The 17,806-nt window shown below is 31.7% G+C and overlaps 2 protein-coding genes across 3 annotated transcripts in view; one reads left to right on the top strand and one right to left on the bottom strand.

Annotated features, from left to right (window-relative positions):
• Positions 1–1,792, top strand: part of LOC111639863 (venom allergen 5-like) — a 17,675-nt gene extending 15,883 nt beyond the window's left edge. For both annotated transcript variants that reach the window (XM_023385811.1, XM_023385810.1), the window contains one exon: positions 1,720–1,792. The gene's annotated coding sequence lies outside the window, so the exon portion shown is untranslated. The remainder of the gene's footprint in view (positions 1–1,719) is intronic.
• Positions 1,793–2,189: 397 nt separating this feature from the next.
• LOC111639864 (dynein beta chain, ciliary-like) overlaps positions 2,190–17,806 on the bottom strand; it is a 131,210-nt gene continuing 115,593 nt past the window's right edge. The window contains exons 31-36 of the mRNA XM_023385813.1: positions 16,434–16,593; positions 16,111–16,353; positions 11,950–12,132; positions 8,146–8,290; positions 7,369–7,592; positions 2,190–2,538 (exon numbers count right to left, since the gene is read on the bottom strand). Coding sequence (XP_023241581.1) covers positions 2,290–2,538; positions 7,369–7,592; positions 8,146–8,290; positions 11,950–12,132; positions 16,111–16,353; positions 16,434–16,593 — 1,204 coding nt within the window. The 3' untranslated portion in view covers positions 2,190–2,289. The remainder of the gene's footprint in view (positions 2,539–7,368; positions 7,593–8,145; positions 8,291–11,949; positions 12,133–16,110; positions 16,354–16,433; positions 16,594–17,806) is intronic.

Here is a 17,806-nt window from a genome sequence, read left to right as displayed (position 1 = left end):
ATTTAACATTTTTTGTCCTTTCCTATTTGTTTTTGGCTACATTAAAGCATTTTTTTGAAAATATACAGTAAGGTTCCATATTACCACCCGATTTTCTCTAAGCCTACTTTCGGACATTTTGTACAAAAGCCTTCAAAAACCATACTTATAGTTACACTAGCGAAAAATCCAATTAGGAACATTTAGTTTACTAGTTACCAGTACTTTTCGCACAAAAAATGTGGGTGTAGTTATGATACCTTGTTTACTATTCACTAAAATGTAAACATAATACCACCTTCTCCTCTATTGATTAGAAGTGACAACACTTGCACAAAACTATAAAATAAAAATAAGCTAATCAGATAAGTTTGTATTGTTTTTTATTAGCTTATTTATCAGTTTGTATTGTTTTTTATTAAGCCATGCACTTTTAAAGGTAATTAACTTTCGAAAATATTTTCAAAAATTCAAAAGAAATAATAAAAATAACTTTTAAAGTCAAACTAAAATTAAAAATGAACTTGTTTGTGTTTCTTAGTGTAACATATAAAATATTTAATTTTTTATTTATTTTTACAGGGTGAGTTAGAGAGTATCTAGGTAACCCCAATGGCGGCACTTTGGACTGTTCGTGCTCCTGGCGGACTCCTCCCGGAGGGGAGCCGCTGGCAGCCCGCCCATTGTTTAATGTCATTAGTTATTGATTCACGGTAGTTCTTGAACAAAAGAAAAAAAAAGGATACGTCTACTAAAAATGTAGTTAACCTAACCAAACCACTGCCATTGTGGTTACCTAGGTACACTTTAACCACTGGGTGTACTGTGGTGGCATTTTGAATTACACAAAAATTTTTTTTTACACTGGCACCTATTTGTAGTACATAAATCAGTTTGGCCTAGGACAAACTAGTTAAGCCTAAAGTATTTAGGCCAAATCAGATTATCCTAGGCTAAACTAGTATATCCTTACATGCATAGGATAAACTAGTTTGGCCTGAAATCGGGTTTGGCTGGTAACATATAATTTCCATTAGTTAAATTTATGAAAAACCAATTTGTATTTGAATATTTTTTTTTCGCTAACAATTAAATGTGCAAAAATGATCACACAAAATGAAATTAATGCTAACCTTTAATAATCATCAATAAAAGTGTTTATTGGATATATTTAATAAGTATACATATTTAAATATAAGTGAAACTAAATCTGATTTATTGATATCTATAAGCTGTATTTTTAAACTGACATTAGGTTAATAATTAAATCAACAAAATTAAGTAATTTAGCCTAAAGATAGATGGTTAATATTGTTTAAGTTAAATACTTTAGATGAATTTGGAAGAGATTTCAAATTAATATAAATCTGAAAACAAAAATCTAGGTAATGTAATTGGTAATGCAAGTGCATGGTAAGCAGACGGTCATTTAATTTAATTAAAAAATTAATTTTGAATTTAGATTTTTGGACTATTTAGGTACACTGTATTTAATAACATAAACAACAGTCTGCTTCAATTTGTAGTGTCAAACAAACTGCCAGATTATTTATCGGGCTATTATTAAGGTTAATTTATTAATTAGATAGCAGTTTGACAAGAGATAGGTGGTTAGGCTGGCACTGTATGGTATTTAGCAATATTTCTGAAACTTGAAAATAAAGTTATTATATTGTTCTTAATATTTAAAATGTATAGAAAAATGTTACATTTTCACTTTTGACTTTTTATAAACTTTAGTTTGGGAAGCAGCAACAAAATCTAAATATAAGTGTATTGCAATATTAGGAAAAAATGGAAGTCATATTTTANTTGTTTGTGGGCTGTGGGCACTGTTTTGTTCTCAGTTCGCGAATTATCCCAATAGTCTGATGGAGGCAACCAAACAACTGGGAAACGCTTTCTCTTATCTCCATCCGTTTTGGCTTTTTCACTGTAGAGAATTCGGGGCAAGCCTCCACAATTTTGCCCAGAAGTGATCTCACCTCCTTTAATATTTCTTCTTCTATATTATCCATGGAGGTCTGAGACACTTCAGGAACACCTTGTGAGTTGATTTTATCGATGTGCTCAAGACACACCATAATAGCTCACTTAAATGAAAAATATGACTAACATTTTATAATATGTTTTTATATTGCATTGAATACTTGAACATTTTTTAGAATAAAAAACAGGACTAAAGCCTTATTCTTGAAATTTTTAAATTCAGAAGAAAGAATATTACATTTTAATTTTAAAATGATTTCTTTAATTTACTGTATATTTATTCAAATTACCATGAAAAGAAATGAATGTGTATTACTAAAATTATTTTTCTAATAGAAGTGCTACACCACCAATTATCCATTTTGATGTGTTTGCTTTTGTTCTCAGATTAAAAGTCCAAATATATGTATTGCCACGTTCTCGTGTCCTGTATAGAGGACATTCAAATGTATTCTTAATTTCTTGTTTTTCTGAAAGTATAGCTTTCACATAGATGACAGGCATTTCTGGGTAAAGTTCTTTTAATTGAGCATCATCAATTAAGTTTGTTGAAGTATTCCATCTTGCTCCCTAAAATAATAATAAAAAAAAACTTTAACAAGATGTGATTAGAAAGCATCAAATAAAGCTTTCTTACAGTACAGTAATACTAATTATTTGTATTCATTTTATTTTTTCTTGGATAACATTTAAATCTAAATAGAATTTTAGAAAAAAGATGTATCAACATCTATGAAATTTTAAACTATTATACAGTTTTTTTTAATATGTCTGTTATTTTAAGCTGAAAATCTTAACATATATGAAGAATAAAGGTCTTGATCCTCAATATGGTGTATGGTAGAATTTAGATTATGACAGATTAGAATTGGATAGATTCTAATCTGTCATCCAAAAATGTATAATAATTAGAAATTTTCATACCTGGGTAACAAAGATCAGTATAAATGAAGACTACACTATCATATGAACTTTTTATTATTATCTATATTAAATAATAATAAAAGTTCACCAAAAATATGAGTTTTAGCTGAAAATATTTGTTCTGCTGAAGTGATGTACTGTTCCATTTTATACCTACTAAATGAGATAATCCCTATTTTTGAAATTTTTTAAAGTGCAGAACTTTAAAATACTATAATGTGAAAGGTGAAATTAAAACTGAAAACTATAGAAATACTGCTTTTTCATTTCTTTAAATCATAGAGATGAATCTAATTCAACTTATATAATGGATGTGAAAATCAATGAAGGTTTTTTATACATGGATACAATAGTTAAAGCTAATGATAGTGCATATGAAAATAATTTTTATTCTACAAAAATGAAAAACAATTTGTACAATATTATTACAACAAGGTTCATATTCTGTAGCATAATCTAGCATTATCATTAATGATATGATGATAATTTAATAATTCAAAAAACTAGATGAAATTTGAAAAGTGAATAAAACTTTCTAATTCATTAAATCAATTTGTCAGATTAATAAAGGTAATTAATCTGACAAATTGATTCAATATTGTGTAAACAAATCAGGCTAGAATGTCTTACTGTGTATGAATTACAATACCTTTATCTAGATAAACAGCAAGAAAAATAGGTCAGGTCAGGTCAGATCAGTTGGGGCTGAATTTGAGTTTCTTATGTTTATGATTGAGTTTTTATTCTACTTCTGTTTTTTGATATTGATTGAGTATATCTGATTTTTGTATGATCATTTCTCGCACCACTTTTCTGTAAAGTCTGTTCTGCTGGAACTGTTCTTTTCAGGTGATAGACCTACATTTGGTAATCTTTTTATAAGAATTCTATTTATTTTGTTGTGTGCATATCTTTTTCTTGAGTAATTTCCCTCAGCAATTTTTTTTTTAGATTTACATCATCTGTTTTACTAGGAAATTAAAGCCATGCTATCTGGCTTCCAGGCCAATTCGATACTTGGTCATTATTATTAAATTTTTTATGAAAATATAGTTGCATCATTAGAATTGTTATAATACACTGCAAATATATACTATATTCTAAAAAATTACATTCTAGCACAAAAGTAGTTAAATTATTATTTAAAAAAATAGTAATTCATATTTTCTTTACTTATGTATTTGTTAATTGTTTTACAAAAGTACTCACTTAACCAAGAAAATAAAGCCAATTCTAATGTCAAGTTGGCAGGAAGCCCTCCTGTATAGACCCTAAAAGCTACCATTTTATACTTGTACAAGATTATTCAAAAAGGTCAATGCAAAAGTAAAGCTGATTATTCATACCTGAAATAACATATATAATAGTAACAGTAATGAAATGAAAAGATAGACAAACTCACTAAGTTTCACATACATGTTACAAATACTTAATATGGGCATTGTTGGTGACATAGCAGTCCAGTTCTGTCAAAATGTATCCTAGTGTAAGAATTGAAAAATAAAAGGGAGAAGAAGTTTTTTTTGTTTTAATCACAAAGCCTAATTTTCAATGATATGATCTCATCAGGAGCCAGAATACATCAACTTCCTAAATTGATATTTTTCTTGTTGGTGGTGAGTTTTTGAACTTATTTTTCACAGGAAATAAAATCCCATGAAGTCCTGTACACTATTACCAAGTTTGATAACAATCTGTCCAGTAGTTTTCATTTTATGGCCATTTCAAAGTAGAACTTTAATTGTACTTTTCGGGTACAGCAGGACAGCGTGACTTCCTCCCGTGCCTTCCATCTCCACTTTGTTGCTTAGAGACTTCGAAATTACTTTCGTATTGTGGCTTGGTCTGGTCCTAGATTTTGCAACGTTGGAGTATAATCTTACTTGTCCTTTGTTTGTGGGCTGTGGGCACTGTTTTGTTCTCAGTTCGCGAATTATCCCAATAGTCTGATGGAGGCAACCAAACAACTGGGAAACGCTTTCTCTTATCTCCATCCGTTTTGGCTTTTTCACTGTAGAGAATTCGGGGCAAGCCTCCACAATTTTGCCCAGAAGTGATCTCACCTCCTTTAATATTTCTTCTTCTATATTATCCATGGAGGTCTGAGACACTTCAGGAACACCTTGTGAGTTGATTTTATCGATGTGCTCAAGACACACCAACACATCCGATGATCGAATCGCCATTTAAATTGAAGGAAATATGACGAGAATGCAAAAGAAATGAACTACACTGAAAGAAAAATGAACTATCTGAAGACTATCAGACCCGCTATACGACCGATGGCTTGCTTTGCGACCTGAAGACAACCAAATTAGTATTGGTTGGAGTAGCGTATAACAGTTGGTAGAGGAGGTCAATGACCTACACGATACTTCCCAAAAAAACACCATAAAACCAAAACAACATAAAACACCATAAAACCAAAACCACAAAAGTTAGAAACACGAAATTTGGGTGATTTATAGAAAATAAGGTGATAAAATTACCACCCAACTGGCAGGTAGCTGAACCTAACACGTAGCTCGATAAAGGCCCGCGAACGACATGCATTGACCACCTTAGATTGTCAAAAAAAGGGGGATAGGGAAATAATTTCAACGAAATCAAACCAAGCCTACTGACCAAAAGCTGGCAGACAAAGCTCCGAATTGTCAAACTACACGGGAAAAGGGAAATGTTTGACTTAACGGTACTAACGGCCATTCGGTTGTGGCACGAAAATGGCCGTAACTGCCGAAAAAATGGGCTGATCTTAACGAAAGCTACGTTAAAGCAAACCAGAACCCTTCAGCAACAGAATATAAAACAGTAAACTTACGTACTTTAAAGTAAAACCTTTGATTCTAAGAATGAACACAAGAGCCGATGTGACACACGTCCCTTACCTGTTACATGACATCTCCCTGTTTTGATCATAATGACAATGTGACTACTAGGACTAGCTTATGAGAGTAGTAAACAGACTTTAGTGTCATCTAATAAATGTTTTAAGCATAGTTAACTATGCTGGATAGTGTGTGTTACAACTGAATTTTGTCATTTTCTTCTTCACCCTCTTACCCCTACTCTCCTAAGAGATTGTGTCATTGCTATCCCCAAATACTTAATTCTTGAATAGTAGGCATAACCTACTTGGTGGATTTCTGAGTGTAATCACTTACATTTAGAAAAAAAAAGAGAACTCCAACCCTCACACTAGCATATTCTCTGATTTGTGGCGTAATAAACACTAGTATTGTGTTTTATTCTAAAGACACAATACTAGTGTTTATTACGCCACACATATAAAACAGGACACGGTTTCAAAAAGAAAATATTCTCTGATATCAATTCCATTGCTTTAGAGATTCTTTGTTTCAGGTCTTCCAGGTGCTATGGAATTAGGGACTGATACAGTGTCTTGCCTTCCAGAAGCCTTCCTCTTGAATCATCAAGATTCAAGAGGAAGGCTTCTGAATGATATTATGGAAGGAATGGTTGCAAGCAGAAAGGGAGAAGGAGAATTAAAATGACTTAAAGGAGGATAGTTATAAAGATCTAAAGACAAAAGTGCAGAATAGAGTAGCATGGACAAAGAGATGGTGCTCACTGGACCTACTATAACTAGCAGAAAACTGAAGAAGACAACAGGGTAATCTCTGAAGCAGTTGATATCAGATGATCAGAGAATATGCTAGGATGTGTTTTGGAAGAACTGAACTACTGTGTTTGATAACTNACAATAAATGCAGGATTGAAGTGCTCACCAGTGTTGTCTAGCACCAAACAACTAGGGTCATTGCTAAAGATAATATATTTCCAGTCCATACTTCTCTATCTGAACTACTGTGTTTGATAACTGCATATCACCAATGGTGCCCACATCAAACATTTGTAATGTGTATGTGAAACATAGTGAGTTCTTCTGTCTTTTCATGTCATTACTATTGCTTTATGCTATTTCAGGAAAAAATAAATTAGCTTTACTTTTGCACTGTCCTTTTTTGAATAACTGTTAATTCTTTCCAGCTTATAGCCATAGGAATGAATGTCTCTCTCCTAAACAAGAAGCAGAATTTTTTAAGCAACAAAAGCAAGAATTACAAAGAATAATCATTTGTATTGTATTATTATAGGTTTTTTTTAATAAGACAGGAAACTATACTTTAAGAATACAATTAAGATAGTGTCATGCATCATCTATTAATGATCTTCCTACAAATGGTACTGAGAAAATGGAATGCAATATAAATATCTTCTGTAATTAGTAAACCATATTAAAATGAAAACACATTAACCAAAGACCATCCATATTATATCATCAACAAAAGTAATGACAAGGTTTTTCTGGGGGAAAGAACTTTTTGGATCACAGCATTATTAGCTTTTGATTTAACATCTATTATCAGTTAGGAAAGAGTCCCGTAATTTGATTTATCATTTTAGAACTCCAGAATCCCAATACAATATCTACTATCTACATTCCATACTTACTTCCATATATAAACCATGAATGTAAGCTCCTTCTCTAGGAGGTGATGTAAAATCTTCTCGATTCTTTTTAGTGACTTCACACTGTAAACACATTTTATCTAGAGGTAACTCATTTTTTCTTGCAGTAACTTGCATCACTGCAGTTAGAAAAGACTGTGGATTGAAAAATCCAGATAACCAAACAGATGATGGAAGAACAAAATCATTTACCCATGATTCTAGATCTGAAAAATAAAACTTTTTAGTATTTTTGTTTATATGTGAATTTATTAAATTTTTTAATAGAATGGTAATTAATTAAATGCAACAAGTTTTTATAATTAACTAGCTGTACCCTGCCACGCATTGCTGTGGCTCAAAATGTATTTATTATAAATGTATAACACTCCCTGTGGAGAAAAAAATTCGAAAAATCCCTTTTTAGTGTACATTCTCTTGATGTACCCTATTAAAACGCAATAAAAAATGCAAAAAACCACATCTAAAATAGTATAATAGAAGACAAATTCTTCATGGTAAGCCTTAATTTTCTCTCTCCCCCCAGGGGGAATTTTGACATCTATATACTATAACAACACGTACATATTCGAATGCAACGTTGTTTCAAAATTTTAAAGCAATCAGATTCAAAATCTTAAATCTCCGAAAGAACTTTCAGAGATTTAAGATTTTGAACAAATGAACATTTACATTTTTATCTATATAGATAATAGATAATTACTTTATTTTATAAATAAAAATATTCTCAACATATTAATAAATTCAAGTTTTAATTACCTTTAGCTCTAAGAATTAAATCACAATACCAGGCAGTAAATCCAAGAAGTGATGGGTAAGCTCGTTTAGTCCATGTTTTAGGAACATGATCAAGAAATAAGGAATTTTCTAATTCTTCCATTTCAGCAGTTATTGTTAATTCTCCCTATATAAGTTAAATTATTTTTAATTCTTATGTTAATGTATGTAATTTCATTTCTTACACAGGGTATAAAAAATTTCTATATAAAAGAATATTTTAACATAATTGATAATTTTACTAACTGGTTGATAAATAAATACTACTATGGATAAATTGTGATCAATTTTCAACTACAATATTTGCATGTTTTTTCAATGAAATTAAACTTTATAGTGTAAAAAGAAAGCTATTCTAATTTCAAGATTTAAATTATTATTGATAAACAAAAATTTTTTATAGTTAATTATTAATCAAAGATAATAAGTATTACATCATTTACTTTTTTTATTTTTTATGAGTATATTAGATTTTTTAATGTGATTTTTTAAAATCACATTAAAAAATCTAATATACTCATTGACAAAAAAAATTAATGCATTAAGAAGGAGGCAATGGAATCAAATAAAATTTTGATGTTATCATCATTATATTCACACTAATAAGTGGTTATGATATCATAGCAAAGGGACAGTTTCCTGTGAAACAATGTATTATATGAAGAAACTTTGAATACATTGGACCTTTCTTGTCTGGATATGTGTGAAAATATGGTTGGGAAAGAAAACAAAGACATCTTATGCTATCTTGCCACATATGATGCAACTACTGCTTCAGATACCTCTTATCTGTAGACAGAGAAAGCTGGCATCTCATCCCACAAATGCTAGATAGATGACAAATCTAAAGTGTAGAAACATAATGAAAACATGGCTGTGTGCAACCAAGCATTATCTTGCTGGAAAATGACTATTTACAATCCTTCCATGAATGGCAACATATGAGTGTACAGGAGTTCCTAAATGTATTACTGTGCTCTACTATTAGATGTCACTGACTGTCATATGAAATGGAGATGGCTTTTCAGATCAGCCAGCAGCTGGAGCAATATGCCACAAACAATAAATGCAGGATTGAAGTGCTCACCAGTGTTGTCTAGCACCAAACAACTAGGGTCATTGCTAAAGATAATATATTTCCAGTCCATACTTCTCTATATTGGCACCACTGCCAATACAAGTAAACAATGTTGGTATACTAATGGCAGGACATGAAAAGTTGACATACATGCAAATTTACCTGTAGCAAGGCTTCTGTCAGTCTCTGGATAGTGGGCAAAGATGTTATTCAGCTGTTCATGCTTGTCTTACAATTAGATAATCCTGAGCTGCCTGCCATATATGTGCCTCGACCTACCTACTGTTCCAACACAGTCAGATCAGAATGGCCCAGATGCTGGGCAATTTAGGCAAAATGGCCATCCTGCTTTCCTTGCCCAATGATGCAGTCTTTCTTAAACTCCAGCTATGCACAATGTCTTTGAATGCCAGGCCTGTCTGTATGGTGCAAAGACCTCAAACATGTACAATTGATCCTTGTGTCCTTATGTGTCCTTACAGGCTTTTTATAGTATAATGAAATAGTGATTTTAAGGAACTCTGGTATTCAATCAGACCATAACTGTAATCATTCATAACTTTATGCCAAGTCTTGTAGTCATTTTAGTTTTTCTTGGTGCATAACTTTTTGTCAATGAGTATATATGAAGAAATAATCATGTAATAATAGAAGAAAATTTTTCTTTTCATATGTATAAGAAAAGAAATGAAGTAATCAGCAAGTTAAGAACTTTGATATTGCATATCTTGATATAATCAATAATGCTTTGCTTATTCTTTTAAAATAATCTAATATCACTTAGATTATTTTAGAGGATCAATTTCAAAAAAAATCTTCAAACGTAGTATAGTAATACCCCAAACTTACGCAATAGGTGGGACCGAGCGATAACTGCGTAAGTCAGGGTATAATTTCGCAATTTGTGTAAAATTCATGTCGGATGTATGTAAGCTAATAAATGCTCTCGTTAATCTTTTGATTTGTTCACGGTTACAAGAAATCACCACATAGAATCTCTCAAGTCTCCGTAGATATAACAAACACAGAAATAAATAACACAAAATAAATTGGAGCTATGTGTTGATTCCACGCAACACGTCCAAATATGTAAGCTAAACAATAGTGTGGGGGAGTGAGTAATCAAGAGTTACGTGGCGCTCAAACAAAAGACGAATCAACGAGATTTGAAAATCGCGTAACTCCGAGTTCGCATAAATCGGGGTAGCGTAAGTCGAGGTATTACTGTAAATGAGTAGATGTCTGAGTTTATAAAATTATGATTGTTTAATTTCTTTAAGCATCAACAATTCAGTCAGTCAAAATAATCCCATCTTAAAATACAAAAATAATAAATTCCAAATATAGAAAGTAATTTATTACAAAACTAACTTCATGTAACTTAACAAGATTTGTTTCTTTTTAAAGTTGATAATATTTTATTATAGGTGTGTAAACTTAAAATCTGCACAATTTTGGTAGCCATATTTGGTATTTTTTTAAAAAATAAATTTGAGAACAACTAGTATAGATTGTTGCTCAGACTCCATAGATTTAAATTCATGTTGTCATAGCAACAATATTCCAAATGTAAAAAATAATGTAGCTTAATGAAGAACAAAGAAGAATTGTCATTGGTGAATTTTATAAACAACATCAGGAAATGGGGAGAAGCTTTACAGTTAAGCATTTGTAGATGAGGGGATGGTAGGAATGACAGTTTACATCATGAAAGTGGTAAGACTTTCCCACTCCCTGGACATCTAGTACCAAAGAGAATTAAAATGACAGATATCAAAAGAGGATCATTGGAAAGAGAGGCAGTCAGAAAAATTGCATAGTTACTAAGAAAATTTTGAAGGAAATTCAAAATATTTCATCAGTATGTTAAAAACATACTAGTCAAGCAAAATTTTGTCCTTCAGAAGCAAAAGTCAGCCCTAAAACACATACACACAAAACAAAACAAAAAAAAACTCAAATTGCAAATACAAAAAAATATACAATTTTAAAACTTTAAATGGACTGGATATTGTTGTGGACAATGAGTCATATTTTACTTTTGATAGAAGTGACTACATTGGGAATAACACATGCTATTGTAAGGATGGGTTGAAATTGATCGACAGATAAGATTTAAATACCCTGCAAAATTTCCCCAGAAAGTATTAGTTTGAATAGCAATCAAATATCAAGCATTAATAAAATCTTCTCACATCCTGAAACAAAAAATACACAAAGAAGTGTATAAGAAAAGGTTGATCCCATTCCTCAAGAAACTCTACGCAGATGTGTGTATCTTTTGGCTGGACCTGTCAGTTGCACATTATGCAACAGATATAGTTTCTGTATTAGAGGAATATGGAATCAGCAAAAAGAGCAATGTTGCAAATGTTCTTCAGCTGCATCTAACTGAATGATTCTGGTATCAGCTGAAAGAATAGGTATATGAAAATGCTAATCTTCCAAAAATGAAGTGGAAATGAAACAGTGCATCAAGTCCAAACTCTGCCAATTTAATTAGAGCACTTCTGAAGTGATGGCTTGTGTTAAGATTAAAATCAGAAAAGATGCCAACTGCAAACTGGATTCCATAATTTAGTGATAGAAGAAACTAATTTTGTCAATTTTGTGTTCTTGGATAATCATATTGTAAAAATAAAGATGTTTTATTTTTGTGAAATTTTTTGTTTACACACCCTTAGTTTACTAAATTTCAAAAATTTTACCTTTAATCCAAGATTTAATTCCTTCAAAGAATTCTGAATTTCATTTAATAAGAAATTCATGCGTTCACATTCTTGGAATGCTACTACTGTATAAGGAGTTTTATCTTCAGCTCTTGTGAACAGATCAGCTAAAATAAACTGACTTGGCAATCTTTCCATTATATCATCTATAATTTGTGTAATCTAAAAAGATATGAAATTTTTAGAGAACTCTAATTGTAATTGTATCTTAATATAGAAATTAATCTACACATTAAGAAAAATATTATTATGTGCCTGATCAGATGTAATTTTATTATATCTGATCATGCACATACTGGTTAACATTAGCAGTCCTGGAAAATCAGAGCAATTTAAGAGCCCCAATTAACCATAACATAATGTAACCATGATAGGAGAAACCATACCAAAAACATTTTGAGTTTTAGTTTGGACTGATGTTTTGCAGGGATACAGGTTCAAATCCCAGCCGTGCACAAGTGCAATTGTGAGGTCCTGGACAGGTCTGAACTGTCATGAAATTTACAATAATTTAGTTGATTAGGAGAAAAAATTTGTTTGCTTATAAAGGCAAGTAAAAATGGACATCCTTGTGTTTATGTTAAAATGTGACATGGCATTGTAAATCTTAGAAAGAATGTCATTTATGATCGACCATCTCCGGTTAGGAGATCAAATTTAGCTTTAGGTTTGACCTCTTTGGTGCTCTGAGTCAAGATTGCATTATGCCTAGTAATGAGGGACCAGCCACTTGGAAAGCATGGATGAGGGAGATCAACCAATTGGAATGGTGGATTGAAAGAACAGATATTGATAGACAGTGGTAAGACTGTTACTAGATGGATACATGGCATTCGGTTAGTCAACACATACCATGTGTTAACATGCTAAGGAGAGGCAGTTTCTCTTTCTCTTGGATAGCCTGTGAATCTATGCCCATGTGTGATGTCAATCCTTCCAACTGTTCTCGCTTTTGCACTGTCCTCTGTGTGGGAATGCCACAACTCTATTTCCTACCAGTCCATGTTCCTGATCCAAGAACTGTCTCATCTGCTCCAGGACTACGACCCATCAACAAAAATGTCTAGAAGACTGAAGCCACATTGCTCTCCTACATTGAAATGAACTGTAGGACTGTAATTAATCAGCAGACCATGTAAGAACATTTCGTAAATATAAACGGTTTCTCTGTGAACACACTTGTTGTCACTGTCTCCGTCACACCATCCATATATGTGAATGCCCTTAGCAATCTCTGATGCGGATTAAAGTCATCTCCTTTTTTGTCAAGATACAATGCTTGTTAATTGTCTGTAGGACATTTATTTCCAACATGCATATCGTTTTTCTTTTGATTTTGAATTTTTCAAAATGCATTCTGTGAGGCAGTATCCTCACACCCACTTGAAGAATTAATGGTAATAACATTTAATAGCACCATTAATAGACATTGTATTTCTGAGTTTTTAGAACATAGCTTTTCATTAACTTTTTGGGATTCAATACACACAATTAACTCTTGTTCATAAAACATAAGAAAGATGGTCTTCAAATTTTCTTCACTAAGAGTTGATCTGAGTCTTGTTTTAAGCATCTTTAGTTTCATAAATGATGAATGGAATTATTAGAAGAAATGTGAAATTCTTGCATATATTTCTATATTCCAGAAAATAAAAATCATATGTATGCAGCATTCTAATGTATGCAGCAGTTGCATGGTTTGCATTCTTTGGTGCAATGATTAATCTTTGCTTGAGATTGCTGCTAAGCCTGCTCTACTTACATTTCAGTGTCACAGACTATATGTTATGTTAAAATTACTGAATGGATGTTTTGTAATTGCAAAGGATAGAAACTCTTCTCACAGCTTTCCATATCAACCAATAGAATTTATTTCCACACTTTCTCAAGAGCTCCAGATAGTAGATGTTTCTATGTCACTAAATCAATGCAGATCCAAAAATTCAAGATCCTGGTAAAGTTCCTTATTTCAGCAAAAACAATCTCATCTATTTAAGTTAGAAACCAGTAGTTTGAATTTACTGGCAAAACAGAAAAAGTGTTCCAAGTTTTCCATTTCCCCAGTTTTGCATTTTACCTTCCTGTGATATTTCAATGAATGTAATATCAATGAATAAGAATTTCTTAGAGTTGGATATTATGGTAACAAAGACTTGTGCTGCTTCAAGTATTCTTGTAAAGTTTTTATATTTGAGTAAAGCTTTATTGAGACCTCAGTTGAGTTGGAAGATAGTTAAGATTCTTTGTTTGTATATAATCTGATAGCAGTATTGTCACTTCATATATCATTAAAATGTTTTTTGAAATGATTCTTGTCACAATAACAAAATCTACATAATAATCCTCTAGCATTGCTTTACAACTTTTCTTTAAAGACAATGGACTTGAATTTTGCAGAAATTGTAGCCCGTAGGTTATATATTTTCAAAATTAGTAATTCTGTAATTATTAAGAACAAGGATATTCATAAATTTTTGTTTTTAACCCCATTCCCCATGTCATTCACATTTCATGAAGGTATGCCCAAAATATCCAACTTACAGATATACCTTCAGCCACTTGACAGTTTTTGACAAAACCAGATGGCAAATTGTTTAAGGTGTCAACCTCTGCTTTGGAGAACTTGGAAATGAATTCTGAATGGACTAAAAAACCCCAGGAACATAGTTAGAGAGGAGTTTGGTTTAGTCGAGACGATGACCTCTCCCACGCCCTCCAACAGGTTTTGAGTTGTCACCAGGTGATGATGAGAGACTAATGAAAAGACAACTTTTGGTGTAAAACTTATAAAACCGCATGATTCAAAGATGTGACATTCTTGGTTCTTGGTGCTCCACTTCAGGAATTTCTGTGATCCTGCAGATCAGCAGTGATAGATTTGTCGACTCCTGGGAATTACCATTGCTCTGACGTCTTGTTCGCCCAGATTCACCCTTCTCCCAAGACTTTCACCCAAAGCTGTGTCGCATGTCCTGAGGTCTTTGATCACAACATCCATCATCGAGGGACAGAAGGAAGAACTTTGTACTGAACGGTGGACTCTTGTGTGGACGTTTAACTTGCTTCCCAAGCTGCGTTATGATGAAACTTTGCAAAACCTTGTAAGAAACTTTTTTGTGATATAATAAACAGGTTAACATTTAATTAAGAGTTAATTTTGTTAGATCAGATTAGTTTTTAGTTGCAGTTCAACTGGCATGCCAGTAACCCCAGGGTTTCTGGCATACTGATCTCCCCAGTTATATGCAGCATGCCAATCAATCTGAAAAAATATGGTAATACAGTAATACAGGTGTAATACAGTAATACAGTAAAACAATACATTTATAGTACACCATTTAATGAAATTTAGCCTATTCACATACATTCAATAAAATTCCTGTGGTAATTCTAATATATTTTGTATTAAAAGGAATTTGTGGTTATAAGGTATCCAACGTATCTGATTTCCAAGAGAACACTTTTGCTCCTTCTATCTCAGGTGTGGCCAAACTTTTATTCCTTAAGGGCTACTTTTTCAGTAAAATATAGTCTGCGAGCGACTATGAATATGTCACGTTACTGTCTGACATATGATTTTGCGCCATTTTATGCAATTGCCATTTATATGCGCATGCATTAACATTCATTTGCATTGTTCATTGGAATAAATACAAACAGTATGGGTACATTGCACAGAGAGTCTTTTATTGTAAGAATAAATTATCGAATTAAGATTTTTAAACATTAATTTAAGTGAAAGCAAATTGTTCAACTTTAGCTTCGCGGGCTACTTTCAAAACCTTTGCGGTCGGCCAGTCGACTGCGGTCTACATGTTGGCCATCCCTGTTCTATCTGGATTTGAAATAAATACCTGACATTAAGTTTATTGATTGATGTAAGTGATTAGTCCCTTTCAGAAATTGGAAAAATTTTTTCTGGTAATAAATGTCATGAATTATCAGAAAAAATTTTTCCAGTTACTGAAAGTGATTAATCACTTACACAATGTCAGGAATGGTAAAAAGAATTTGTGACATTCACTCATGATTTTCATGAACTCTGTCACCTGTACACTCAGTATAATGGTAACATGAAAATTCATTGAAATTTATTATGTATAAAAAAATTTGCGAGACTTAAAAAAAAAGAAAAATTACCCGTTCTTCTCGAGTAGTAGTAGTTCCTTCTCCAAGATTTATATCTCTAGGTTGAAGTTCTAATAAAGATCCAAATAAATTTTCTGAAGCTTGGGTCAAGAAACCAATTTCAGCATTTGGATGCAAACCATATAAATGGGGACTTTCGGATAATATTGTTTCATCAATATATTTATGATAACCATTGTAATCCAGATTTGGAGGACAACAAATACCAGAAGCAAACATCAATTCTCCATCCAACTAAGGAGATTTTAATTTAAAATAAAATAAATTTTAAAAAATTAATAATTTAAATTAAATAGGATCAAGGGATTTCTTACTAATTCAGGTGCCATGTATTCTTCTAAATATGTTTTACATAATCTTCTATCCCAATCATCAGTTATATGACCTCCATACATTATTTCACCAAATAAATAACGTAAATCCTCCCAAGGGACTTTACTTGAATTTTCAAGATAATTTTGAAGGACATTGACACTGGAAAGAAAAGCAAACTATTAATTATTTGTATATTTGATTTCACTCTTTCAATCAAATCAGTTTTGATAAAAACAAAGCATAAAATAATTAAAAGCCAACAAACTTAACCTATAGAATAACATAGAAGATCCCAATGATTTTGTATAAATAAACTGACATTTTAAAAATGCAAGTTTTTAAAGTATTTTAGTCAGAAAAATTGGCATAAGCTACAATTTCCAACACATAGCAGGCAAACAGAATTGCTCCGCATGAATTCTGTGTACTGAACAGTTTCTATGTGCTATTAGTTTCTATGTTCATAATGTAGTAGTGCTTTTCAATTTGTTATGTCAATTTACAAGTAGATTATAAAGTTATATTCTCAAAGCATACATTATGATGATTGTATTATTCTATAGGTCTTAATAAAATACAGTAGAGCATCGATTATCCGACTCAATTGGGGACTCAGGTTGGTCGGATAACTGAAAAATCGGATAACCGAAAATAATGAAAAAAATACATTATTACTATGTAGTATAGTATATTAGTACATCCCATGTAATTAGTATATTAGTATATCGCTATTAACCAACTTCGCATTGAATTTTCATCGATGTTAAGCCTAACAAATTTTTTTTAAAATAATAATTGTCGCTATCGTATTGTTAAAAATTATTTTAAAATTATTTTATTGCTCACAAAACGAACAACCACTCATAATTAAAAAATTAAGTCTTGTTTAAATACTGGCCGCCCTTTTAATGGTCCAGCCATGTTGCCAGCTAAAGCATGCAAAAATTTAACAAAAATAATATTAACCCCTTTTTGTCCACTTTTTAAAAAATTTTTTTAATTAAACATAAAAAATACTTAAAACTGAAAAAAAACGAAAGAAATGCGTTAATTTTGGTTGAAAAGCTTCATCATTTAAGTTCCTTTGTCTCGCCTTTCTGTGAAATTTAACACCAATGAGTTATTGTTTACACATCTGGATGACCTTGATCACAGCTGGAGTCGGATTTCCGGGGCATTCTCATAGACGTCGCGGGAGGACAAGGGTTTAAAGTAGGGTGAATTCGAAATTCGCGTATATTTTTAAATATTTTTAAAAAATTATAATTTTTATTGCGATTCCGACCCCCCTAATTAATTAAACATATATATAATAAAATCTATTAATTAAAAAAATTAAAAAACTATCGGAGGTCGTTTTTGACATCAGAAA

The sequence above is a fragment of the Centruroides sculpturatus genome, unplaced genomic scaffold (assembly GCF_000671375.1).
Source record: "Centruroides sculpturatus isolate CEXI.00-Female unplaced genomic scaffold, Cexi_2.0 scaffold1303, whole genome shotgun sequence".
Classification (NCBI taxonomy): Eukaryota; Metazoa; Arthropoda; class Arachnida; order Scorpiones; family Buthidae; genus Centruroides; species Centruroides sculpturatus.
Note: the sequence above shows the minus strand (reverse complement) of the source record. Positions and strands in the feature narration are given on the sequence as shown.